The 24,131-nt window shown below is 54.3% G+C and overlaps 11 protein-coding genes across 11 annotated transcripts; 4 read left to right on the top strand and 7 right to left on the bottom strand.

Annotated features, from left to right (window-relative positions):
- Positions 1 to 1,888: 1,888 nt before the first annotated feature.
- On the top strand, positions 1,889 to 3,422 carry ASPSYDRAFT_157331 (uncharacterized protein; the record flags this gene model as incomplete). The annotated part of the gene is made up of 2 exons (XM_040842629.1): positions 1,889 to 2,400; positions 2,456 to 3,422. 2 exons carry the CDS (start codon positions 1,889 to 1,891, stop codon positions 3,420 to 3,422), a joined length of 1,479 nt encoding a protein of 492 aa, XP_040699850.1.
- A 437-nt stretch (positions 3,423 to 3,859) lies between these two features.
- ASPSYDRAFT_92235 (F-box protein) lies at positions 3,860 to 4,799 on the bottom strand (the record flags this gene model as incomplete). The annotated part of the gene is made up of 2 exons (XM_040852637.1): positions 3,860 to 4,410; positions 4,484 to 4,799. 2 exons carry the CDS (start codon positions 4,797 to 4,799, stop codon positions 3,860 to 3,862), a joined length of 867 nt encoding a protein of 288 aa, XP_040699849.1.
- ASPSYDRAFT_134799 (F-box protein) lies at positions 4,782 to 6,363 on the bottom strand. Its single transcript, XM_040840692.1, has 3 exons — positions 6,150 to 6,363; positions 5,141 to 6,097; positions 4,782 to 5,093 (listed from the first exon to the last, which is right to left on the bottom strand). Exons 1-3 carry the CDS (start codon positions 6,349 to 6,351, stop codon positions 5,002 to 5,004), a joined length of 1,251 nt encoding a protein of 416 aa, XP_040699848.1. The 5' UTR covers positions 6,352 to 6,363; the 3' UTR covers positions 4,782 to 5,001.
- A 23-nt stretch (positions 6,364 to 6,386) lies between these two features.
- On the bottom strand, positions 6,387 to 8,787 carry ASPSYDRAFT_48314 (Zn(II)2Cys6 transcription factor). The gene is made up of 3 exons (XM_040847600.1): positions 8,460 to 8,787; positions 7,181 to 8,414; positions 6,387 to 7,126 (listed from the first exon to the last, which is right to left on the bottom strand). The coding sequence occupies exons 1-3, from the start codon at positions 8,624 to 8,626 to the stop codon at positions 6,542 to 6,544; spliced, it is 1,986 nt and encodes a 661-aa protein (XP_040699847.1). The 5' UTR covers positions 8,627 to 8,787; the 3' UTR covers positions 6,387 to 6,541.
- A 109-nt stretch (positions 8,788 to 8,896) lies between these two features.
- On the top strand, positions 8,897 to 10,806 carry ASPSYDRAFT_92232 (aldo/keto reductase; the record flags this gene model as incomplete). The annotated part of the gene is made up of 5 exons (XM_040852636.1): positions 8,897 to 9,733; positions 9,793 to 9,963; positions 10,034 to 10,177; positions 10,260 to 10,430; positions 10,492 to 10,806. 5 exons carry the CDS (start codon positions 8,897 to 8,899, stop codon positions 10,804 to 10,806), a joined length of 1,638 nt encoding a protein of 545 aa, XP_040699846.1.
- Positions 10,807 to 10,898: 92 nt separating this feature from the next.
- On the bottom strand, positions 10,899 to 12,972 carry ASPSYDRAFT_60165 (uncharacterized protein; the record flags this gene model as incomplete). Its single annotated transcript, XM_040849809.1, has 8 exons — positions 10,899 to 11,062; positions 11,121 to 11,198; positions 11,253 to 11,333; positions 11,396 to 11,829; positions 11,920 to 12,269; positions 12,328 to 12,482; positions 12,532 to 12,745; positions 12,814 to 12,972. The coding sequence occupies 8 exons, from the start codon at positions 12,970 to 12,972 to the stop codon at positions 10,899 to 10,901; spliced, it is 1,635 nt and encodes a 544-aa protein (XP_040699845.1).
- Positions 12,973 to 13,327: 355 nt separating this feature from the next.
- Positions 13,328 to 13,726, top strand: ASPSYDRAFT_92230 (TIGR04076 family protein; the record flags this gene model as incomplete). The annotated part of the gene is made up of 2 exons (XM_040852635.1): positions 13,328 to 13,487; positions 13,548 to 13,726. The coding sequence occupies 2 exons, from the start codon at positions 13,328 to 13,330 to the stop codon at positions 13,724 to 13,726; spliced, it is 339 nt and encodes a 112-aa protein (XP_040699844.1).
- Positions 13,727 to 13,878: 152 nt separating this feature from the next.
- ASPSYDRAFT_400176 (uncharacterized protein) lies at positions 13,879 to 15,739 on the bottom strand. Its single transcript, XM_040846003.1, has 5 exons — positions 15,364 to 15,739; positions 15,085 to 15,311; positions 14,791 to 15,025; positions 14,620 to 14,733; positions 13,879 to 14,555 (listed from the first exon to the last, which is right to left on the bottom strand). The coding sequence occupies exons 1-5, from the start codon at positions 15,499 to 15,501 to the stop codon at positions 14,031 to 14,033; spliced, it is 1,239 nt and encodes a 412-aa protein (XP_040699843.1). The 5' UTR covers positions 15,502 to 15,739; the 3' UTR covers positions 13,879 to 14,030.
- Positions 15,740 to 16,400: 661 nt separating this feature from the next.
- On the top strand, positions 16,401 to 18,248 carry ASPSYDRAFT_157070 (flavin-binding monooxygenase-like protein; the record flags this gene model as incomplete). The annotated part of the gene is made up of 2 exons (XM_040842618.1): positions 16,401 to 17,883; positions 17,992 to 18,248. Coding segments are annotated over 2 exons (1,740 nt in total), but the record flags the coding sequence as incomplete, so codon positions are not given.
- Positions 18,249 to 18,367: 119 nt separating this feature from the next.
- ASPSYDRAFT_34039 (uncharacterized protein) lies at positions 18,368 to 19,635 on the bottom strand (the record flags this gene model as incomplete). The annotated part of the gene is made up of 3 exons (XM_040845181.1): positions 18,368 to 18,760; positions 18,841 to 19,011; positions 19,093 to 19,635. The coding sequence occupies 3 exons, from the start codon at positions 19,633 to 19,635 to the stop codon at positions 18,368 to 18,370; spliced, it is 1,107 nt and encodes a 368-aa protein (XP_040699841.1).
- An 865-nt stretch (positions 19,636 to 20,500) lies between these two features.
- On the bottom strand, positions 20,501 to 23,143 carry ASPSYDRAFT_34038 (putative C2H2 finger domain protein; the record flags this gene model as incomplete). The annotated part of the gene is made up of 4 exons (XM_040845180.1): positions 20,501 to 21,967; positions 22,387 to 22,540; positions 22,561 to 22,625; positions 22,778 to 23,143. The coding sequence occupies 4 exons, from the start codon at positions 23,141 to 23,143 to the stop codon at positions 20,501 to 20,503; spliced, it is 2,052 nt and encodes a 683-aa protein (XP_040699840.1).
- Positions 23,144 to 24,131: the final 988 nt, after the last annotated feature.

Below are 24,131 nucleotides of genomic sequence, written 5' to 3'. Positions count from 1 at the left end.
TCTCTGTGAGCAGTATACCCCATGTAGAACCCCAGACAGTTGTACGGAGTTGTTTAATACCAGGAGTCCTGATAAGGTTGCACCCCCAATGGCCGCGGCTATTTTCCAGGCCTTCTGCAATTGCTGGATTTGTCATTATACAGCTATAAGTGTCCAATCCGGCTGCGTTACCTTAGAGTAAGGGATTTGAATGATATCACGGTGTTAACGTTGATACAGCCACGTGCTCTTCACACTTGTTAATGCCGTTCATCCGGTTATCCTGTTGTTGACAACGTGGCTATCATAGCTGATCAGGCCAAGAACCTCTTTCTGTTTGGGGCATGTGGCATGGTTACCAGAAGCCGGGGACTCCATGCAGTCCGTGCTTCGGTGCGGTAGGCGCCGCCCCGCGGTCTGATATCGCGATCCGGTAAAAGATGCTCTCAATCAGTTTCTCCACTAAGACTTACTCGAGTCCAATGGGATTCCATCCGCTTCTGCTGAATCTCGAAGCTCTCGATTGTCGGCCCCAGAACCCAGGCCCGAGGCCGGGATGCGACGATGGCCATGGGCCATGGGCCAGTCCCACTCCCCTTTGGCGCTTCAACAGCCACAGCGGCTTTCCAGCATGGACAAAATGGTCTGCTCATACACTTTTCCTGTGCGCCGCAAAACCGTGGCGCTCATGAACCGCTCTCAAACTCGCGCTGTCCACTAGCCTCGACAACTCTATATCAACCTGCGATTGAGACCTTAGATACGAGATGATAGAATACTAACAAGAGCATACACGCTACAAATGTTGAGTGCGCATATTCCGCATATGTACATTGGAGAATCCCCAGACGAGTGTCGCAGGCATGCAGATGGCCAAAGTTTAATGGAGTGAATCAGGGCAGCATAACCGCCGGCCCGACAGCCCTAAGGCGATCTATTCAATAGTGCAAACCTCAGTCCTACATCATCCGATGTATACTGACTGGTATATGTGGAGAGGTGGCTTGTAATGCATAACAGCGAAATAATTGGATGGGGTGGGAGAGCATTGCCTGTGGCAATCAGGCTGCAGAGACGCCGGTTTTCGTTTTAACCTACAAAATTCAGGCCTCCCTATAGCCTATCGGATGCTCCAGGGCTGGATGATTTCCTGATCGGCGAACTGGCTCTGGTGTGGCTCAGTCGACTCGTCTTTCTTCCAGGACGATCGCGTGGCACAGTCCGTGGGGCTGTCTCAGCTTGTCAATCGCCGGTGCACGGCCCAGGCCCTGTATTTTCCTTAATAGGAAAACGCGCTAGATGCTTGACTCAACCAGGGTTCGTGTTTCACGGACAAAGTAGCAGACGTCAAGCCGGCGGTTCTGTGAAACTGAGGTCAGTGTGCTGCCAGGCTGGTCGGAGATAAAGATTGGATAGTGCTACAAGTTCCTGTTATAGCATACCTGCTCTCTAGGAAACTGAATGAACTTGCGCGACTTTCGGGAGCTCATACCCAGAAGCCTTTAGGGTTGTTGGATTGAGCGAGCGTTTATAGACATCATGGCGAATCATGATATGCCAGCGAGTCCCTGCACTATCGTGTACCCAGATTCAGTTTATTGGCGAGTCTAGACTCTCGAATAAGACGACGAAATTTAGCACCGATGATCAACCTGGAGATCTGCTGGGTACCTGGACCAAGGTACGTGTCTGCCACGCTCCCCTTTATTCATTCTTGTCTGTGATCGACCATCCTCATGTATAGGCGATGGCCAAGAGCCGATTGGTGCTTCCTAACAGCATCCGTAACGCATCTGCAACCTCCTATCTCGAGCAGACCCTCGTCCAGCTGTCTATAAAATGATCCTTCCCGGCTGTCGAGCTTTGTTCTGTTAGGATCCGCAAGCAACAACGCAGAGTATATACAGCAATGGGCGAGAAGAAGACCTCCGAGCCGACCCTTGAGGCCGTTGCCTCCAACATCCCTCCCTCCGAAGCCGAACTGCCCTCGCATACCATGTGTTCGAAGAAGCAGAAGTGGAATCTTGTTATTCTTGTCTCTGTTGCGGCCGCCTTCTCGCCCCTGTCGTCCAATATCTACTTCCCTGCCCTGGAGACCATATCTCACGATCTTGGAGTCAGCGCCTCTCTGACTTCATTGACTATCACGGTTTATATGATCGTACAGGGCATTGCTCCCTCGCTGTTCGGCACGCTGTCAGACTCGTGTGGTCGCCGACTTACCTTTGCTATCAGTCTTACTATCTATATACTTGCCAACCTGGCACTTGCCTTTACGAAGGACTATGCAATGCTTATGGTTCTGCGGGGCATACAGGCTGCGGGATCCTCTGCCACTATTAGTATCAGCGCTGGGACTATTGCAGACATTGCCTTCCCCGAGGAACGCGGTGGCTTTATGGGGTTGAATGCAGGTATTCGGTATGTCAATCCCAATCATCCTTCAGACACAACACAACCCCTAACCCATGGCTAGTATGATGGGACAGTCTATCGGACCGGTCATTGGAGGCCTCCTCAACAGCGCCTGGGGGTTCCGGAGCATCTTCTGGCTCCTGTTTGTCATGAGTGTAATCATCCTCGTCTGCCTCCTGGTCTTCCTGCCCGAGACGCAACGCAACAAGACCGGACAGCGCCAGATCTCCCTCTCCGGCATTCACAAGCCCCTCGCCCACCTCTTCGAGAAGGACATTGCCGCGCTGCTCGCCTGGGGCGCCATCGCCTTCACAGCATGGAGCATGGTCGCCGCCTCCGGGACAAGCCTCCTACTGCTGGGCTTCCCCGAGATGCCCGAATGGCAGATCGGCCTCTGCTTCCTCCCCAACGGCATCGGCTGCATCGCAGGCTCCATAACCACGGGCTACCTCCTCGACAAGGACTTCCGGCTCGCCGAGGCCGAATTCAAAGCACGCCACGGCATCGCCCTGGACCAGCATCAGCAGCATCAGCAGCCCATCCCGCGCCGCGCCGCCATCGACTTCCCACTCACCCACACCCGCCTGCGCCGCGTGCCCCTATTCAGCGTCGTGCTCGCCATCTCTCTCGCCCTCTACGGCCCCAGCTTCATGCTCAATGACCTCCGCCGCGGCTACGGGCCGAACCTCGTCGCGCCGCTCCTCCTGCAGTTCCTGATCGGCTTTACCTCCACGGCCATCTTCAATATCAACTCGACCCTCCTGATCGACTGCTTCCCCGACCAGCCGGCCAGTGCGACGGCGCTGAATAACCTCTGCCGCTGTCTGCTGGGTGCGGCCGGTGTCAGTGCTATCCAGCCTCTGCTTGAGGCTGTCAGGGCGATGCGTGCGTTTTTGATCGTCACAGGAGTCATGGTGGCTTTCATGCCGCTGATTTGGGTGGAGTGGAAGTATGGCGAGAAGTGGCGCAGGGAGCGCGAGATGAGGATGATGCAGCGGGGCCAGCAGGTGGAAATGCAATACGTTTGACTTATATTCGAAGAGGATGTGATGGAAGAAAAAACAAGGAAAAGCAGAAAGAAGTGTTGTTATTGTTAACTGTCAGCATACGAGTCTACGACTGAGATGTTCTTATAGCCAGGGCATTAGGTGTATGGGTTGCTGGTCAACCTCACTAAATAATAGTCATTTGAGCATTCGAGATGTTCTCATCAATCTACAATAGTATAAATCCAAACACTATGCATTTACTTCTGGTAGTACTGACGTGTTGAATATGTACTCGGATGAGACGAATGTAGGGTTGTTTGGGCCTTCCAGTACTGTTTTCTTGCAGAATTTGGCCTGAGTATCCTGCATAACTGCAGGTTGTACATCCTCATGGCAGAAGATGAGTTCCAGCTATCCCCAATCATATCTTTCTCTTTCTGGAACTGGCTGGCTATGGAGTTAACAGCTCCATTCCATCAATCCACGATCTCCTCGTCCGACGTCTCATACCAAACCTCGTCCATCGACACAACACGCTGTCCACAAGTGTACTTAGAATCAACCAGTATAGCCCTGAAAAAGGACCGCCAGTCGTCGAAAAGAGAAATGGGACCCCCCCACCATCCACCCTCGTCCCACGAATGAAATGCCAGGTGATCGCACCCGTATGCATACTGCGCGACGCGTTCAATTTCATAATGTACCCTGCCTATAATCTCATGACGATAGATGCTGCTATCGATATTCGGCACTGTTAAGCCTATCGCACTAGGTTGTTTCGCCTCCGCCTTGATCACCGACGTTACGACGTCAACGGCTGTGATTGGATAGCCACAGTCTGTATCTTCGAGAGAGATCAGGTCCTTCATAGTATAGCTCTCTATCCGCTGCTGTCTTGCCTCGCCGGAGCTGAGGAGAAACAATCCCCAGAGTTTATAGGCAGTGCGGACGAAACGGGGACGCTCGGTGCGCGTCAAGTGTGGTGGCCGTGGGTTGCCATCACAGACCTCACGATTCCTCGGATGATCTGGGAGTAGTCTGGATTAGAAAATATATATATATATATATAAATAATTCCAATGGAAAGCAGAAATACCTACTTAGATGACAGCACCAACGAGCCATATACTTGCGGTTAAACTCGCCAATGATCCTCTCCATAACATGGGCGTTCCGGCGCAGCTGCAGAAACCCTGGGACTGTTATGGTGCAGTCGGCTGGTAAAACTCCTTGATCGGCTAGCAGTGTCCTTGCATCGCGTTCGCATTCGATGGTGTGTCTAGTGAGGTTGTAGATGGTGGTTGTGTGTTGCTGCCAAGCATTGAGAAACCTCTTGCAGGTCGCGGCAAGACTGAGAACATCGTGAGGGGCAAGATGCCCAAAGATATAAATTATCAACTCGGTTGGAAGGTCCATGATGAATTTATGTTCGTGTGTATGTTGGATGTGTCCATTCCCTCCACGTATCCTTGACTTCAGAGAAGGGGCCAGGCATCAATGTGGATCATGGATGCCTGGCCCTTCCTGCTCTCTCAGTGATAGCCTTACAATCTCCAGTAATAGTGGTAGTTAATTAATTGGCGATGTGTAGAGGACAACGAGATCCGCCGGATCATAATCATAGTACAGCACCGCCAGTCGCAAAATACCCTACTTTATCCCTAAAACCTTCTACAAACCCCCCGCCCCTAGAGCTCCAGTCTACGTCATCTAGGAATATCAGAACAACACAGTATATATCAGAAGGCCCAACGTACCTATTTCCAGCCATAACCGATTCAGTATCTCAGCGTGCTCAACAGCAACCATATCCTGTTGCACCCGCGCCGCATACTCCTCTCTATTCCAACGGCCACTCAGGATCTGCCCACCATCAGTGCAGATGCAGTAATAACGCGCCAGATCCTGGAATACAAGGTCAAATCCTTCCTGTGCATCCCTTAGCCTCTGCTTCCATCTCAGGAATGGATGTAAGCTATCCCGAACTCCCACGCTAAGAATTACAAGCACATACAGCACTGTAGGCCAGTGTCTCGGGTCCTGAGCATCCAAGAGGCGAAATGATACCTGAACGACATGTCCCAGCATGCGATGGAATTCCCTATCTAGACGGAGTCCTGACCCTGACTCTTCCGTGCTCTGATTGCTGATCGCTGAGCCCAACCCTGGCACTGGGTGGTATTCAGGCTGATGCAAGCGTACAGTCGGAAGAAACCGCCTTTCATCGTCTTCCTGTTCCATGATCAACACGGGGGATCCGTTGAGGAAGAGCTCGGCCTCTGGTATATTTGGGTTATGCAAATCGATCACATCCAGGAAGTGGATCGTCGCGAGACAGTGCAACGCCAGCGCGATCACTGTGTTGTCGCTAGAAAGGTCGGTAGGGAAATCAGGTGTAGTATCTGATACTACTGTATCCGATTCGCGTAGAAGTTGGGACTGGAGTCGGGCTGCTCCGGATATCAGGTCCGAGGTCATGTTTTCGTAGTATCCGCCCAAGAGAACGGGCAGGTTGTGGAATTGCGTGAGGAATGCTTCGAGGATTTCCATGGATGAGCTTGCGGTGTGTTGAGAGAGGCTCTGGATGGCTGTGAAGTCTAGTAACGTAGATGTAGATGCATCCAGTATCTCGTCGTCGTCAATTTCAATCAACATGTACTTGCTTGAGTGGGCACTTTGGAGGAGCCAGTTCGATGGCGGCTGGCGGATTAGCACTGATAGACATATTTTAGCCAGCTTTAACCAGTAATTATGGTCCTTGTTTACCAGAAAAGGCCTTGTCCAGGCTGTGGTTGGGCTTCTGTGGTACATTTGCTGCGGCGCAGAGGATGTCGACTTTGTTCCTAGGGGTTGAGAATAATCTGTAAAGGTGTGGACATGAGCGGGCAAGGTTTACAGCATCCCTGATTGTTGAAATTTGGTGGAAAATTAGTAAAAGGATCTCGTTTGGCATCTGTAGAAGGGACATCTTGAGTCTTCCTGATTTCCCAGGATGAATAAACCAACACAATTTTAAATCTCAAAACCAGTCAATTATATCACGTGTGAGGGGCTGTTCAATACGAGCAGGTATGCAATTACTGTTCAAACTGTTCATGTTCTCGTATCGCAGGTGAATCAATTTATCCTAGCAGCCCAATCTATACAAATATCAAGTCTTAACACCAAAACACCCCTTCCTGAATACTAAACCCCGCGCTGGCAAACATATCATCCCATCTACTCTCATCGCCCAGAAGAAAGTCCCAATTCTCGCTCACCTGGTTCTGCAGCTCAAACCCCACGCTGCTCAACGCCGACTGATCCAACCCGTCTCGCCTCTCCGGAACCTGTCCATATGGTGGATATACTGCAGGGACCGCAGGAACCGCAGCCTGGTGGGCATGCAGCACCCCTACTCCTGGATCACCAGCAGCAGCGTCCTGCAAGGGTCTCGAGGGCATATCGGAATTGATGATACTGGGGTACTGCTCGCGACGGGGTGGGTGTGGCTGTGGGTGTGGGTGTGCGTTACTTGGATACACCGATGAAGGCGATTCTATTTTGGAATTGACGTTTTTCAACCGCCCGCGGCTGATGCGTGCGAATTCTTGGAGGGCTTTATCCAGGAACCGCGCCTGGTATGTACAGCTCGACCTTGGCGGTGCCGACAGCGCAGCGAATGCGTTGGCGGCGTCGCGGATGGCTTTTGTGACTGTGGGCTCGATCTCTTGTCCTACGGCGTCGGGGGAAGAAAGCAGGAGCTGGATCCATTAACTGGGGTGGGGGGGGTAATATAAAGGTAACGAGCTACATACCTTGATTAGGAAAATGGCAGCGTACGCGGTCATGACGTGGATGGAGTCCTGGACGAGATACAGCAGGGCCGAGGACTCCGCGACCAGGTCGAGCATTGCGAGGGCACTCTGGTAACTCAGCCAGAATGGCTTCAGGTCATAGATGCGGTCCACGTTCTGGATCCCCGTTTCCTGCAGCGGCGTAGAGAAGAGCTGCAGGCGCAGATGGAAGCCGTAGAATCGGATCATGAAGGCGTGGCAGCGCGGGACTGGTTCCAGATCGTCCAATGCTCGACCTGCGCATACAACCCCGACCCAGTTGCTCTGCCAGGCGTGGATGCGGCGGTCCAAGACGGCGATGGTGCGCTCGAGGCGAGACATGGAGTTCGTTGTCGAGGGCATGAGCAGGTCGAATGTGTCTGCCGAGAGCAGTCGTAGAGTCACGAAACCGCAGAGCAATCGGTCGTTGAGGATCGAAACGGGGTCCTGCCACCAGCTGTCGGCCGATTCGGTCAAGTCGTTGCGCTCCATCATCCAGGGCTTCCCCGTCTGCAGGCTCAGGCTGCGGTCGTACACGAAGAGGACCAGGAAGGTCCGCTCGGCGTTTCGGATTTCTCGTCGCTCCAGCTCGCTCAGGCCGGGCTTTCGACTGGAGTGCGGAGACAGCTTATGCCAGCCTAGGTCCATGGCAATGCGGATCGCAAGGCCGACGGAGGTCCACGCCCTGGTGTCGTTGGGCTCTTTCCAGTACGTGAGGAGGCAGATGCCCTGGACGACTTCGGTGGACTTGTCACCGCGTCGGAAACTCTCGACGAAGAGGTGCTCGGCGTGCGCATGCAGACCAGGGTACAAGGACGACTCAAAGGCCTTTGCAGCGGCCGCAAGCACAGCAGTCAGCAAGAAGGGGCATTTGCGTAGGTAGGAAAGGGAATGCAGCGCCGGGTCCAGCTGGCTGATATACGGGTTGATCTTCTGCATGAAATACTCCAGCAGGCACGCGGCAACGTGGGCATTGACCAGATCGAGCACGATCGGATCCTCCGGGGAGATCGCATTCGAGTTCGACTCCCTCGACTCCGCAGGGCCCGGCCCATGGTTGACGCTGAGGATGTTCTGCAGCGAGAATCGGCCCTGCATGGCCTGGTGGCTTAACAGGCTGTGCGGCTGGAATCCCTCCGACTCGGCCCAGAAATCCGAGTCCCTGGCCTGGCCTGGAGGCGTTGGATCGGGCTCATGCGCCTCTTTCTTGGACAACCTTATCTTGTTAGTATTAAGGGCAGAAATTTGGCCGGCGACATACCGGGTGCCGGGCTTTCTGCCGCGACAGTGCTGCTGGAAGACGCAGGGCAGCGACTTGCGGGCGCAGCGACTGCATTTATCGCCGGCCGCCCCTGACGAGACGCACTTCATCTTCACCTTCCGGCATGGAAGGCAGGCGTTGGTGGCACTGGGCCTCTTAGCCGTCATGCTGGGCCTCCCCCCACAGCGCGCGATGGGTCTCGTGTTGGATAGACCACCAAGTGGACGGCGGGCAGTCGGCTGGGAACTGGATCACGGCATCTCAGACTCGCCAGGTGGAGAGTTGGAGACCAAGAATTGGAGCAGGGATTAGCACCGGCGATTAAGAGACCGTTGAGAGACCGGTCGTTTAGGCCTCGTTAGCGCGAGCGCTGGTAGATAATAATACCTCTCCATCTCGATCTACAACAACATTTCGCAGAGTATACTGCAGCCAACATGTCTCCCAAAAATGGCCATGTCAACATGATGACCGACGCCATCATCGCCAACCTGCCGCTGGATGGCGTGCGGTCGGTGATGCGTGGCGTGCTGGCTGCCCACCCGGGCCTCACCCCGGTCTTTGAGGAGCTGACGCGCAGTTATCTATACGAGACTGCCTCGCGGTATGAAAAGCAAGTTACAACACAGCAGGCAGATGGCACCTTCAACACCACTCCTGCGTTTGCAGACCTCCGCCAGCGCATCTGCTGCATGGTCGGGTGCGGCCTGTGCTACCAGGCTCTGCCTCTTCTGCGCGACATCGTCAACCAGATTGCGAGTCTGGATTCAGACAGGTTCAGCGGTGCTCTTAAAGCCCAGATAGCTGCTGTGGATGGAGATATCATCCAGACGCTTACGGCTATCCAAAAGACACTCTTCGTTCCTGCCGGCACAAGAGGTCTCTCAGAAAGCGAAGCACAACCACTGCAAGAGCTCCTCCAGTCGCTTCTATCATGTCGAGAGGCATGGGAGAATAATGGACAGACTTTCCTCCTCCAGCGAGGCCTCGACGCCACAGCCCAGCTATTAGGCCCTCTGTCAAAGGCCCTCTACACCCCTAAAGCTGCCAGTATAAAACCGCCTTCTGAACTTCCCCCTTCGACCATCAACGAGACTTTCGCTCTAGACGGAATAAGTCTACCCCGTATATTCACCGGTCTATGGCAGCTCTCCAGCCCAGCCTGGGGCTCCGCGCCGCGAGAAAAGATGATCGAGCATTTCTCAAACCATGTCCAGCGCGGATTCACAGCATTCGACATGGCCGACCACTACGGCGACGCGGAAATCATCTTCGTATGCTCCCCATAACTCCAATATCGAGGGTGATGTACTGTGCATGCTAACAGAAGCAGGGCGGATACCGCTCCTCGAGCGCGTACTCGGACTCGATCTTCGCAGCGACGAAATTCTGCGTCTTCCACCCGATGGAGGTCTCTGAGGAAGCTATACGGGCGAATGTAGACCAGCGCTGCCAGAGGTTGTCCACGGCGAATCTCGATCTGCTGCAGTTTCATTGGCAATTTGTGAGCAACAACATATACCCTGCCTATATTGTCCTGCCTATATTGTCCTAGGTAAAACTGACTTGAACAGTACGGCGACGACCAATATATCAAAGCCCTTCAATATCTCCAAGCAGACCAACGAATTAAACATCTCGGCCTCTGCAACTTCGACACGGAACATATGCAGAGAGTCGTCGATAGTGGTATCAAAATAGTAACCAACCAGGTCCAGGTCAGTATCCATACCATACCTTACTATGCTTGGTCTATCAAATATCAAGGTTTCTATGCTAACAGTCAATGTCATTCCATAGTTCTCCCTCATCGACTCACGGCCAACCATGAAAATGGCCGAACTCTGCAAGAAACACAACATCAAGCTGCTCACATACGGGACACTATGCGGCGGTCTTCTAGCTGAGAAATGGATCGGCCAAGAGCCCCCAGATCTCTACAGCGGCGAGGCAACTCCAAGTCTGCGCAAGGTACAAACAACCCCTAACTATTTCTATTTAGTTTCAAGTGATAGATGCCTAACATTACCAGTACTACACCATGATCCGCAGCTGGGGCGGCTGGCCGCTCTTCCAGGAACTACTGCGCGCCCTGCACTCCATCGCGCAGAAGCACGGCGTGACCGTCTCCAATGTCGCAACGCGGTGGGTGCTGGATTTCCCGTACGTCGGGGCCGTGATTGTCGGTGCGCGCATGGGCGTGAGTGAGCAGTCTGCAGTGAATCTTGGCAGTTTGGGGTGGACATTAGATGGCGAGGATAGGGCAAGGATTGATAGTATCTTGCAGCGGAGTCTGAGGAAGGAGATGTTTGAGAGTATGGGTGATTGTGGTGGGGAGTATAGATGATGATGCACTCGACGCTATATTAGGACTGTTCGCACTGAACTGGTATCTTGATGCAGACTAAACAAGGGGCAAGGTATCTAAATATAAAAAGACTAAATCCAGTGAATGAACCGCTTCCACCAGGATTGGTTGATCTCTGGCACGTACTCCCCTGACAGCTTCTCGATCTCGATGGCATCGAACTCGGATTGGAAGTCAATTTCCTTCAGGGGGACTACCTTGGACCTGAGGGATATTTTGAAGAAGATGTATAGTCCTGCGGTGGTAAGTATGTAAGTATATATCCAACTCTACATGATAAAGCGGGTACATACCAGCAAAGATGGCAATGTTCAGATAGGACGTCAGGAACCCAGCGGCGGTGAAATTGCCAGTTGTAAAGACATCGAAGCCTGGAAGGAAACGTCAGTACCAGCATCAACATCTTTCAGACTGCTAGAACATACCAGAAAACAAGACAACCATCACAACCATAAACAGCGTCGCCCACGCCACATACGGCTGCATGAAATTCCGACTCGGCAGTCCTGTATCAACTCATTAGCATCTAACGCTTATACCATGACCCAACTGGTATATGTAAACGTACTCCGTCTATCAAACCCCTGCACCTTCAACCCAGCAAAGAACCTCAAATACGTAACCTCAATAACAATCCACCCAATCAGCCCCGCCACCGTCGTGATATTCACAAACCACTGAAACACCGTCGCAGCCGTACTATTCCCCAGCACCATATACGCCAGCGGCATCAAGATGCAGGACATACCCACGGCCAGATACGGCGTGCCGAACCGGTTGCATCTCTGGAAGAGCCGGGGCGCGTGGCCATCGCGGCTGAGACCGTACAGAGTCCGCGAGGCAATGAAGATACACCCCGAAGCGCTGCTGATGGCGGAAGTGCATACCACGCCGTTGATTATGTGCGGGAGCACGGCGACGCCGGCGCGCTCGAAGGCGAGGACGAAGGGGGATTGCTGCGCGGTTCCTGTTTCGTTGTTGAGGGCTTCGTCGTCGGACCGGCTTGGAGCAGGTTAGCGCGCTGGACATTCAAATATATATATATATAAAAAAAAAAAAAAAAAAAAAAAGGCATTAGATAGAAAGACATACACAATAAGACCCACGATAAAGATACTCAGGACATAGAAAAGGAAGACGCGCAAGAAGGTCTTGCGCGTCGCGCTGGGGATGATCTTGCGGGGGTTCCGCGTCTCTGAGCCAGAGATGGCCACGACCTGGATATTACCGTAACTAAAGGCAGAGGTTAAAAGGACCTTCCAGAAGGCGAGGAACCGTCCCGCCGATCCCGTCTCAATGTACGCCTTGAATGCGCCGGGGTCTCGCCAGTATCGGAACCCCAGGTACTCGTGGTTAGGCCCGCCGCCGGCGTTGATGACGATGCCGCCGATGATCAAGCCGATGATGAGCATGATCTTGAGCGTGGAGAAGAATACTTCGGACTGTATGATGTTAGACTAGACAAGGCACAAATGAACTAGGTCTGGTCTGGCTGCTCACCTCTCCATATACGCGGACATCGCAGAAGTTGACGGCCACAATGAAAACACCAAAGACAGTGATCCAAACGGCCATATTGACGTCCACCTGCCAGAACTCAATAAGAGTCGCCGCGGCAGTGATCTCCGTCGGAGCCGTAATCGACATCGTATACCCTGTCCCCGTCAGCACGTAACAGTATCTCAGAAAGTCAGGCAGCCGTACAAAAGTTCCATCCAGTCGCCGCCCCCAGTGCAGGCTCAACGAACTTGGTAGCATGCCGGATAAAGCCCCCAGTCGTGGGCATAAACGCCGTGATCTCGCCCGTCGTGTACGCAACTCCAGCCGTGACGAGGCCCATGACTATGTACGCCAGGAACGCGCCCGCGGGGCCAGCAGTCGCAATGACCTGGCCTGAGGTAAGGAATAGACCCGTCCCCTTGATGTAGTTAGCGACGGGGTGTACAGTTTATAGATATATATATATCCTAATTGGGACATTCTCACGATCATGCCCGCGATGGCGATCATAGTGATGTGCCGCGACTGGAGATTCCGCTTGATCTCCTCGTGGGACCCAGAGGCGACATTCCCGCGACCTGGCCACATCTCCATGTCGGTGGTGGCACCGCCGACCTTGGTCTCGTAGGGGGACGACGAGTCCATCATGGCAGTGAACTGACGGTCGCTCCAAGGCATCGCAGGTAAGCAGGAGCAGCAGCAGCAGCAGCAAGCTTAGGCCAGCTACCTTTTCTGATGGAGAGGGAACACGAAAGGCTGAAAGTCTATTTTCCCCTCAAAGGGATTGTGAAAAGGGCGAGTCAGTCAGGCAGGTCGGTCATTGGAAAAGGGGGACTGGCTCTAGTGTCTGGTCTGTGTCTGGCCAGTGTCCACGGTGGCCCGCCGGTGTTCTATACTGGCCATCTAAAACGCCGGCATCCGATATTTCCCCGTGCATATTTAGCTTCAGTATATCTCTCGCAAGTCGCATCTGCTGGGGAATCTCTCCTCACCAGTAATAATGGCGGAGGACTCCTTCCAGCTGTTCGATCTGCGCGTCGAGGTGATCTGCCCCGAGGGGAAGCGCATCCTCTGCGGTGCAAAGCAGGGCGACTACTTCACCCTCAAGGGCGAAATGATGCATCTCCCAGAAGGGCAGGGAATTAGTATATATAGCTTGGGTGCGTCTACTTTTTTTTATTATCGGTATGTAGGCTTCGCTTTGCTCACAAATACTGCAGCGTCGGTCCTCCCTCTGCTGGCCTGCAAACAGCGTATAACCCATGAACACGACTGGATGACGACCGATTCGATCATTGCGTGCCCTGATCCGAACTGTCCGTCGCAGTTGAGGATTACCAGGACTGGGATCACAGAGTTCAGGCACTCGGAGACCACGGCGGTGCCTCTGAAGACTTGATCACGTCGTGGCAGAGAATCGCCGAACTGATCCACAAAGACAAGCAGTGGATCTACTAAGAGATAGAAAATGGCTTCAGCCTAGTCTGGCCCAGAAAGCAGATAAGCTCAAACCAAGCCTTAGCAATTTATCCGCGTTGGATACTGGAAATATGCTTCTTTCTGTCTGATTGGCAGTTTGCGAAGGATTCGGGTAGGGCTGGACATTATATCAAGTATAACAGGCAATATAGACACTGAACCAAAGAATATAGACAGGACCAGACAACAGACCAACTTCAAAAAGAGAGATATATATATAAAAGTCATCCCCTCTCAATAATCGTCTCCTGCACGACCTTAATCCCCCCCAACTCCGCAATCACCTCCTCATCCAAACTCCCACTCCCACTCCCACTTCCACTCGTAACAACCGCCCCAGCACTCGATCCCTCCCTCCTAGCCGGAAAGTCAAACCCCTCAGCACCCACCTGCCTCGGCAGCGGATGCATATCCAGCATATAAGCCTCATCCCCCGTCCTCGTCTCATCCCGCCACTGACTCTCCGGCAGCGACAGCGGGTGTCGGAACTTCCTCTTCTTCGACGCCTGCGAAACACCGGGACTCTTCATCCCCAGCTTCACTTCCTCCCCGTCTGAAAGAGGGTAGCTCTGGCTGCGTCCTGAGCGCGAGCGCCCTGATCGCGACCGCGGCGAGGTCATGTATATACCCGCCGTTTTGGCGGCCCGCCGCATGTACGGGTAGATCATGGGCGCGTTGCCGATTATCACGGCGACGAAGGTCTCGCGGCAGGCCCAGCTGCCGGCTTGGGAGGCGCCGTTTGCGCCAGCCTGGGGGAATTAGTCTTCTTTCTTTCTTCGATATATGTTAAGGTGATAAATGAGGGGGGCGTACAGTAAGGATGAGAACACAGCGCAGGATTCCAGCGGCCATGACGAATGTTCCGCCCGAGAAGAGGATGAGGAGTTCGATTTTCTCGCGGAGGGGGAGGCGGGCTTTGAATAGGATCTATAGTATCATAGCCATTGTCAGTCGGGTTCTGAGACTGGAATGTAGGAGACGCACCGGAGTCGGGATGGTGATGAGATACATGTCCGTTGCGACATTTAGAATCACTGTCACATAGACATCAATCTTGGACACTGCAGGCTGGCAGTAATTCCCGGGGTTAGGGTAGATTTGCCAGTTCTTTTTCATCGGGTGGCAGCCGAAGAGGATGGAGCAGATGACGGCAATGTAGGTCACCCCGATAAGGACGTATGCGACCTTGACGCGGATTTTCATGTTGATTAACCCGGCTCTTCGTCATTATTAGTATATCCTTTTTTTTCTCTCAATTGTGGTAGGTGTAAGACGAACGTGAGCCGCGAGTAAAAGACAGCCATGCAGGTCTTCAACAACCACAGCAGAGTTGTATACAGCGACCAGCCGAGAACCTGCGTCTTGGACCCGCCAACGCGCAGGGCGTACTCTTGCGACGACGGATCAAGAGCAGCGCGCTGCTCGTCGGTCATGGAATTGTTGGCGAGGCCCTGCCACCAGGCTCCGACGCAGAACGCAGCGCCTGTCTCGAGGCCGTACACCACCTAGTCAAGTTAGCAATCAGCAGTAAATGAGCGGGTAGAGGCAAGGCAATACCCCAGCCAGTGGCATGAGATAGTCGTCGAGCTGGAAGTTGCTGGGCCCCGCGGTGCTCCATCGTGCAGCGACGCGAATGGCAATGGCCACGATGGCGATGGCCAGCAGGGTAAACGCTTCGACTTCAAACTGGGCCATTTTGCAGAGAAAAGAGGCTTGCAGTCGGGAAGCAAACGTGGAAGGGTAGGTACCTACATGATATAACCCATTCGAATTCGAAATAATCTCATCTCATCCCTTGGAAATTACACATCGCAACAATGCGCACCCAAAAGGGTGCGCACAGTGCGCGGTCAATTCATGCCCCTCGCTGGAGATTATACGGATCATAGATATGCACTCGCGCGCCCCGCCGGACCGTTAAGCATCACTGCAACAGCGGGATCGAAGAGTCGATAGATTGCAATCCAAGGGATAAACCGGTCCTGTGTCGCGGCGATCGGCATCGGACTTTTGACAGCGCTGACCACTGACGGTGACAGCACAGACAGCAGCAAAGGCTATTTTTGCCGAGCAAATCCTGCTGGGGAGACACAGAGCCAATCTGCACTTAATCTGCCGTCCATCAGCAGTTAATCTGCAGTCAGCCTGCAGGCCGTTCCAGCGAATTCTGCATGCAGGGATTATTCGCGCCGATTCCAAATCGCAGGCCTGCCCCTCATTGTACGAATCACAACCTAGAGAACGCACAGATTGATCAACAGAACACCTCACAAGCTCCCAGGGCAAGTTGCTCCGAGCGTCGAGGCCTGCAGAGGCCGCAGCGGGCTGGACCCAGTGGCAGGTAATGACAGAGTGGGCACTGTGGGCCAGGGGCAGCCGTTAATGAAATATTCCGCGAAACAAGAAGGCCTGTGCATTAGCAGCTTTCACGGACCCAGCTTTGCATTTATATCAGTCATTTGCTCCGCTGCGTTCTGTGCCGTGTACATGACATTGTACATTAGTCGACGGCCACAATGGAGACTCTCGACCTGCTCGTCGTCGGCGCTGGTATGTTGCCCTCAATTGACTATAGTTCCATTCTAATATAACGATCAGGCTGGAGCGGCCTTGCTGCCCTCAAGACATACCGCGAAGTCCATCCCTCTGCGTCCGTATGTCTGCTCGAGGGCGCATCCTCGGTCGGCGGCGTCTGGGCCACGCACCGACTGTGGGACGGCCTCAAGTCCAACAACATGCGCGGCACGTACGAGTACTCGGACTTCCCCATGGATGATTCCTACGGCGTCCAGCACGGCGAGCACATCCCGGGCCACGTCGTCCAGCGGTATCTCGAGCGGTACGCGCAGCACTTTGGCATTATGGAGAGCATCCGGCTGCAGTGCCGGGTGACAGTCGTGGAGCACCACGACGACACTACCTGGACGCTGACCTACGTCGATTCTACAGCAGACGGCGGCGTTGAGGTCCAAGTGCGCGCGCGCAAGCTCATTCTGGCCACGGGCATCACGTCGCAGCCCTATCTGCCGCACATCCAGGGGCAGGAGACCTTCGACCGGCCGCTCTTCCACACGGCCGACATGCCCATCCACCACAAGTCGACTGTCCAGCAGGCCCAGAACCACATCGCCGTGCTGGGGGCCACCAAGTCTGCCTGGGACGCCGTCTATACCGCTGCCTCCGCCGGCGCCCAAGTCGACTGGATTATCCGCGACAACGGCCACGGCCCTTGCTGGATGGCGCCGCCCTACGTAACTCCATTGCACCGGTGGCTCGAGAAGCTCGTCACCACGCGCCTCTTGACCTGGTTCAGCCCGTGCATCTGGTCCGATCCCGTCGCCGAGCAGCCTGGCTCGCGCGTGCGCCGCTTCCTGCACGGCACCTGGCTGGGACGCAAGATCACCGACACCTTCTGGGCCATTCTGGCCAACGACGTCGTCTCGCTCAACAAGTTCAACTCGCACCCTGAACTGGCCAAGCTCAAACCCTGGATCTCGCCCTTCTGGGTCGCCTCCGGTCTCTCCATCCTTAACTATCCCACCAACTTCTTCGACCTCGTCACCGAAGGCCACGTCCGCATTCACGTCGACCACATCGACCACCTCTCCCAGGGCACAATCCACCTCTCCAACTCCCCCGAACCTCTATCCGACATCTCTGCCCTCATCGTCGCCTCAGGCTGGGAGCCCACACCGTCAATCACATTCCTACCACCCTCCCTCCCCTCCCTCCTCGGCTTCCCCAACGCCCCAGACCCCCTGCCCCAGTCCCTCATCAAAGCAGCTGACACGGAGATCTTGCGCCGCTTTCCCCGTCTCGCAAAGCGTCCCACACACGCATCCCCGTCCAAATACGCGCCTATCGCAGCCGACGCACAGACAGAGACCCAGTCGCTGCACCCCTACCGTCTGACCCGGTTCATGGTTCCCGCGTCATCTCTCGCGGCCGAACGCAGCGTTGCGTTCATGGGAGTCGCTATGACGATCAATACCCCCTTGCTTGCGCAGACTCAGGCACTGTGGATCGCGGCATTCTTTTCCGATCGGCTGAGTCTGCAGGAGATCACCACTGAGCGGTGTCCTGTGGAGATTCCGCGGAGCTATTGTCGGGAGGGTGGTGATGTGAAGAGTGCGGATGTCGATGTCAGTGTGAGTGGAGAAGACGCAAATGCAAATACAAATGCAGACGCAGACATCTTGTACGAAACGGCCCTGCACACGCAGTTCGGCGTGCATCGGTACCCCGGGGGTCTGGGCCGGAGGAATCCGGACTTTGTCTTCGATGCCATTCCGTATGTGGATGTGCTTCTGAAGGATCTGGGGATTGAGGGGGCGAGGAAGAGTGACCGGGGGTGGAAGAGGTGTGTTGAGCCGTATGGGGTGGAGGATTATGTTGGGCTTGTTGGGGAGTGGAGGGGGAAAGATGAGAAGATTGTTGCATAATTAATTCTTTCTCTGCTTTTTTTATTTGATAAGTTACTATGTTATACTCGCTCCCACCACTCTTCACCACGGTAATAATACTCAAGTCATACTCAAGTAATAAGATCAATACTCAGTGATCAATACTCAAACCGTTCGAAAATGGCGCCGCCCTCCTCATCAACGCCCTCGAGAATCCCCCTCGCCCTCCCATTCCACCGCAAATGAGTCCCCCGTCCGTCCCTCTCCTCATTATCAGCCGCGACATCCACCTGCGCCCCCGGGATCCCAACTTGGAACCCACTGACCAGTCCTCCCTCAGTCTGTTGTTGTCCAGCAATAATCGTCACTGATCCATCCGCGCACCCCGCACTCACAGACTCCCCGTCCCGCGCCAGGAACGAACTCACTACCTGCTGGTTTGGGCTGCTTTCGCTGGTATACGACAGCCAGAGGACCGAGTACAGTCCTAGATGGGCTCGTCCGCGCTGCAGGGATTTCGTAGATGAGGTGAAGGGGCGAGATGACCAAAGCTGGAATTAGTCTATTAGCTTTTTCTTTTCTTCTTCTGATGTCAAATTTGGGAGAAAAGAGATAAAGGAGACCGGCCTACCTTGTCATGATACCCATACCCTTCGAACCTCAGTCTCTCGCCATTCACAGTGACATCCACCATGGCCATCGCATCCGGCATAACAGCGACCCAGCCAAGCCCCGAGTCTCCGATTCCAAGTGCAGAGCTGAAATTCGATGCTGTTGAGCAGCGAGAGTGCGACGACGTTATCTGCCTAGTATTAGCATCACAACCCACAGGAAGATATATAGAAAGATAGATGGAAAGATAAAATGAGTGCAACGGACGCACCCTCTCCATACTAATCCCCCCGGTAACATTAACCCCAGACTCTACATCGCCAACGGCAAACTCAACCTCATACCCCTCCTCACTGCCCATCCACCCACCAGCCCCATGCCAAATCGCCACACTGGAGTCCCCACTCCCATGCATCCGTGCACTGTCCACGGCCTGCACATGGTGAAACCGCCGCCCGTCTTCAAAGGTCACCCAGATATGCGCCCAGAGTGAGTGTCCAGGCACACCAGGGAGCGGGGTTGTCAGATTGCCTGGTGGTAGCATGTCAAGCGGATACCCCTCCGCCCCGGCATTGGCAAAGGTAACGGCGACGCTGGCGTTGGGGTTCTCGATCCCGATTGCGTCAAAGTGCCACCAGTCGAAGGTGGAGGCGTTGGCGTGCGAGAGCTTGGGGCTGTCCAGGTCGGATTGGTCCAGGGATGGCGTGAGGTAGTCGGCGGTTATGGGGCCGGTGTATAGGGTTGGCGGGATGTTGATGGAATAGCGGGCTGTTGCTAGGGTGGTTAGGCCTAGTATGCCTAGGAGTAGATGCATTTTGGCTGTTGCTGTTGGTTTGATGAAGAGGGAAGGAGAGAGAAGAGACCTTTGGATGAGTGTTGTTGGTTGGTGGTAGGTAGGGAGGTTGAGATGAGGTTATATATGCCATAGTCTGTTCTATAGTAGTCTGTTCTATACTCTACCTATGCTATGGATAGTGGAAGCGTTGTATAATATAACGTCGTGCAGGAGGTCATACAGTGACACAGCACAACGGCACAGTACAGCAATGCTACTCAGTCAGTGCTCTTGCAATTGCATACAGATACATACATACAACTTAAAACGGGCAAGACACAGGCACAGACACCAAACACCCAACCAAATTCCCAAGTCAAGCCAACCTTAAGCCAAGTTACAATAATCCTGGACGTTCCACGTGTGGAATCAATCAATCCGTCTTCGATACATGAAAAACGCCGAACAAACATGCGATAAGGGGGGGGAGGACGGAGCACCACCTCCGCCGAAACTCCTTCCTTCCATCCATCCCTGCTTGTGTCAGTCTCTGACTCTCCTCCTGTTTCTGCTTCTGCTTCTTTATCTCGATATTCCTGGTCTTGTTTCATTCCAGGATGGCATTTCGGAGCGCGTTACGACCGTTGCTGGTTCGCTCCGCTTTCCCCGGGTAGGCGCCGTAGGGGCGGTCTCTACTAATACTAGGTATTCGTTTGAGTAACCCTCCGTCCGAGTGACGTGACATGCACTGTGCAGGCCCCGATTCGTCTCGGCGGGGTGCAGCAGTAAAAAACGATGAGGGATCCGAGCAGTTTAGTGCTCGCCGGCTTCCTCAACCTTGACTTCCTGTTTGACCGGTTTCTCCAGTTCGTCTTTACAGCCTTTGACCAGTTGATGGCGCTACTCAAGTTAGCACATTGTCAGGATTCAGCGGAATCAAGGAAAATACCTTTAATGCATCCTTGCGCGAAAACTGCTTGTCGCAGTTATGGCATGGATACGGCTTGACTGCAAGGTGGATGCGGCTGTGTCGCTTCAGGTCGTGGTTCCGGTTGAAGCTCTGCGGACACTTGTCGCACTTGAACGGCCGGTCGTTCGTCGGGCCCGCGCCTCCGTGCATCGGATGCGGCGGGTGTCCGCCATACATCTGCTGCATGCTAGCCACATGTCCGCTGTTGAAGCCTGGGAGAATCCCCGACTGCAACGGGCCCATTATCGACATCTGCCCACCCGGGCTGTGGACGTTGGACATCACCGGTCCTGTCATTGCAGGCAGCGAATATGACGGCCATGGCTGGCGTTGATAGTTTAGGTGAGGTGGCTGTTGCGGTTGTGGTGGCGGAGGTGGGTTGGAGGCAACCCGTGGCGGAGCGTGATGCATCGCCAGCGGCGGAGGATGTTGTGGTGGTGCCCCTCCGTACGGCTGGTAGGCGTTTGGCGGGCTGGACAGCTGCTGGACGGCTCCGTAGGCCGGTGCGGACGAAGATTTGGACATGTACGGATCGTTCGACGGGACAGACGGATGCGGCGGAGCGCTTATCATCGGAGGGGCCAACCCAGGATGCGCTGGCGCCGCTGTCCCCATCGGCTGATGGAACGGAGGTAGTTGGTTCATATCGTACCCCGGGGGGATGGTATCGGCGCCGGGGGTCGAGGTCGCCGGGTTGCGATGGAGAGAAGGGTTGAAAGATGGTGAAAAGGGATCTCGGTTTGAGTAGGACGAGTTGAGCCCCGGGGTCCAAGACTGACGGCCAGCGCTCCCGCTATACGTGCCTTGCGGTGCCCAGTAAGACGTTGATTCGGGAGAAGACGAGATCGCGCTCAATGTCGGCGCAGTCACAGTCGTCGCAGCCGCAGTCGCCGTTGTCGCAATCGGAATGTCGGCAGCATGTGCTGTTTGGGCCGTGATGATGCTGCCGACACTGGATGTCGGCGGAGGAAGATGCGGGTGATGCAGGGGATACTTCAAGGCAGCCGCGGCGCTGTTACTGAAGGACGGCGGCGGCAACTCAAACGTCGGTAGCGGCGGAGCAGCCGGTCGACGTGCATTCAACGGTTGTTGGACCTCCAGCCCCGTCCCCATACCCGGGGTGAGCGCAAGAGTCGCCAGGTTTGCAGACGCGTCCCTGGGTAATGCAGCAGGAGCGACGGCCACGGCCGAGGAGAGTGAAGACTGCGAAGGAGGAAAATGAAAGGCAAACTGCTCAGCGGACTCAGCGCCAGCACCGGCACCAGCACCGAGGTGCCAGAAACGATGATTCCCAGAGAGGGCCCCCGAGACGTCGGGAGGATCCAGGGCGAGTGGGATCGCAGAGCGCGATCTCTCAGAGCAGTAAAGGATCGGCCGAGATAAGAGCCTGCGATGCAGAGGCTGGAGCGGTGGAGATCTTAGCTAACAGGCATACCCGATTCTAAACAAGCAGGACTTGGAGGTGACAGCGAGAACCAGCAGAACTCAGGACAAAGACATGGCGTGGGAAGACAAAGAGCCCGTCAGTCAGTCACCCATGGGCGAGAGGGAGAAGGAGAGAAAGAGCGAGAGAGGAGGCGAAAGCGAGAAGAGAGCGGTCAGATACGAAAGAGAGGAGCCAAAAGTCAGACTGCAATAATAATAAAAGCTCGATATCAGGCAGAGTCTGCGAGGGTCTGGCCAACGCGGGGGTGCAAATGGTGAAAATCGTGAAAATTGGGAGGGAAAAACAGAAAACAGACACGAAACCCAGAAATAGAAAACCGAAAAGGAGACGCGCAGCGAAAGGAGGAAAAAGAAACGAGAGGAGCGACACTAACGACTGCGATGGCCTCGTCCGTCCACCGGCCTTCGCTCACAGATCGATTGCCTCGATTTGTCTCTGGCTTTGATCCCGATGCTTCTCTTTGTATCTCACGATGATCATTGATCACTCGGCAACGTGGTTGACAGGGAAGAGGTCCACCGTTCGGCCTGAAGTCTAGGGTGCGCACCCAACACAGTGCACAGGAGAGCTAGGATTCAAAATACAGGTGAAGGCTAATTGTAATATCGCATGCTAAATAACGCGACAAAAAGTCAGATAGTCAGATAGCAAGATTAGGGGCTCCTTGCGTCGCTCCTGCATGACAGCTGAGGCAGAAAGTGGTTCTGCTGGTAGCGAATCTGCGCCAACAAGATCGATCAGACAACCAGGTCTTTGACTCTGACAGCCCCAAGCGAGAGACATGAACTCAACCAGTTCCAGCGCCGGGGTTCGCTCGTATCCGTGGCACGGACGCATGGTGGGCCTCCCTCGGCATTCCAATCCCATTCCACTCTGCTCGTCCCTCCCCATTCACTCTGTCGTCGCCGGCGTGGTTGGAGCTGTCCAGTTCGATTCTCAGAAAACAAAGCGAGTGGCCAGCGACCGCGCGAGTCACCTGCCCAGTCACCTGCCAGTTGTGGCCGGTCCCGGCCAGTCAGCGCCAGCGTGCCCAGCCAGTGGGGCGCTGGCTCCCAATTGCATTCCCGCGTGGTCAGCACTAGCCGCATGCGGCTAGTGTTGTTTGTGCTCCCAAATTGGGTCTCGTGCATGATTTGTCGGGAAAACGCGGTCTCTCCAGGTCTTTTCCTCCTCTGTTTTGACTTTCTCCTCGGTCTCTGTTCTCTCACTCAGAGCCACCATGTCTATCCTCCGTTCGTCCTGTTCTCGAATTATGTGCTGTATGTCCACCACACGGAATGGCTCGCTCCGCACCAGCCTGTCGGTGCCGGCGGGTCGGGTGGCGGACTTGACACTGACAGGCCTCAATGCTACGGAGTACTAGTAATAATAAAAATAATTCCCGGGATTGGACCAGTCAAGGCCGTTTAATTAGCTTTCCGCTGGCATGTCTCGCATTTTACCTGTCGTTGCCTCCCTCAACCTCGCTTCCTGAAGCTGACCAGTCGAAACAAGCTAGCCAAACTCTCGTCTGAGATTAGGATGTTCAGTCTGTGTTCAGAAGAAATGAGATTCAGGAATCGGAATGCGCTGGCCCCGTCACATCGCTCGCCCTTTGGTGTCGGTGAGCAGGAGCTTCTCCTGAAAACGTCCGCTCCCAATCTTGGGTCGCATGCACATCCTTGCATTTCTTTGACATCCAGGAGGTCCGGGAAGTCTAGACTTCTGCTCCGCCCTGGCCAGGAATGCGCAGACGAGCCTGGGCCCTGTCCTCCTGCGCTGCCCATGGATTAAACTACAATGGCGCCGTGGCTGCACTGTCGTGGCGTCTGCTCTGGCACTTTATTGTAGTTTATTCAACATTGGCTCCAGCCTATTGCCATGTTGCTGTTGTAGCTTGCTGCGCCATGCTATGGAGGCGCGTTGTGTAATGGTCGATCGGATACAGCCTTTATACATATTGTTGTATATATCGCTTATCTCCGTACTATACCATCGATTGCTATGACCATTCCATGAAAGTTGTCATAACTACAGCAATCCTGTTTGAGACGCTATCGAAAATAATTGAAATGTTGGAATAGCAACAGCAAATAATTCGAAACACTTGACATGATAACACCGCAGGTGGTAACCGAG

Source organism: Aspergillus sydowii (genome assembly GCF_001890705.1).
Source record: "Aspergillus sydowii CBS 593.65 unplaced genomic scaffold ASPSYscaffold_10, whole genome shotgun sequence".
Taxonomy (NCBI): Eukaryota; Fungi; Ascomycota; class Eurotiomycetes; order Eurotiales; family Aspergillaceae; genus Aspergillus; species Aspergillus sydowii.
This window is presented reverse-complemented; position numbering and strand designations above follow the sequence as displayed.

Excerpts from the sequence above, each read along its gene's own strand:
- ASPSYDRAFT_134799 (XM_040840692.1), bottom strand. The coding sequence starts at position 6,351 with ATGTCCCTTCTACAGATGCCAAACGAGATCCTTTTACTAATTTTCCAC. Across the intron at positions 6,098-6,149 it reads CCTGGACAAGGCCTTTTCTG|TGCTAATCCGCCAGCCGCCA; the intron begins GTAAACAAGGAC and ends TATGTCTATCAG. Across the intron at positions 5,094-5,140 it reads TCGGTTATGGCTGGAAATAG|ATGACGTAGACTGGAGCTCT; the intron begins GTACGTTGGGCC and ends TGATATTCCTAG.
- ASPSYDRAFT_48314 (XM_040847600.1), bottom strand. The coding sequence starts at position 8,626 with ATGACGGCTAAGAGGCCCAGTGCCACCAACGCCTGCCTTCCATGCCGG. Across the intron at positions 8,415-8,459 it reads GGCAGAAAGCCCGGCACCCG|GTTGTCCAAGAAAGAGGCGC; the intron begins GTATGTCGCCGG and ends TAACAAGATAAG. Across the intron at positions 7,127-7,180 it reads CTGCCATTTTCCTAATCAAG|CTCCTGCTTTCTTCCCCCGA; the intron begins GTATGTAGCTCG and ends TAATGGATCCAG.
- ASPSYDRAFT_400176 (XM_040846003.1), bottom strand. The coding sequence starts at position 15,501 with ATGGCCCAGTTTGAAGTCGAAGCGTTTACCCTGCTGGCCATCGCCATC. Across the intron at positions 15,312-15,363 it reads ATCTCATGCCACTGGCTGGG|GTGGTGTACGGCCTCGAGAC; the intron begins GTATTGCCTTGC and ends TAACTTGACTAG. Across the intron at positions 14,556-14,619 it reads GCTGTGTTCTCATCCTTACT|GCTGGCGCAAACGGCGCCTC; the intron begins GTACGCCCCCCT and ends TAATTCCCCCAG.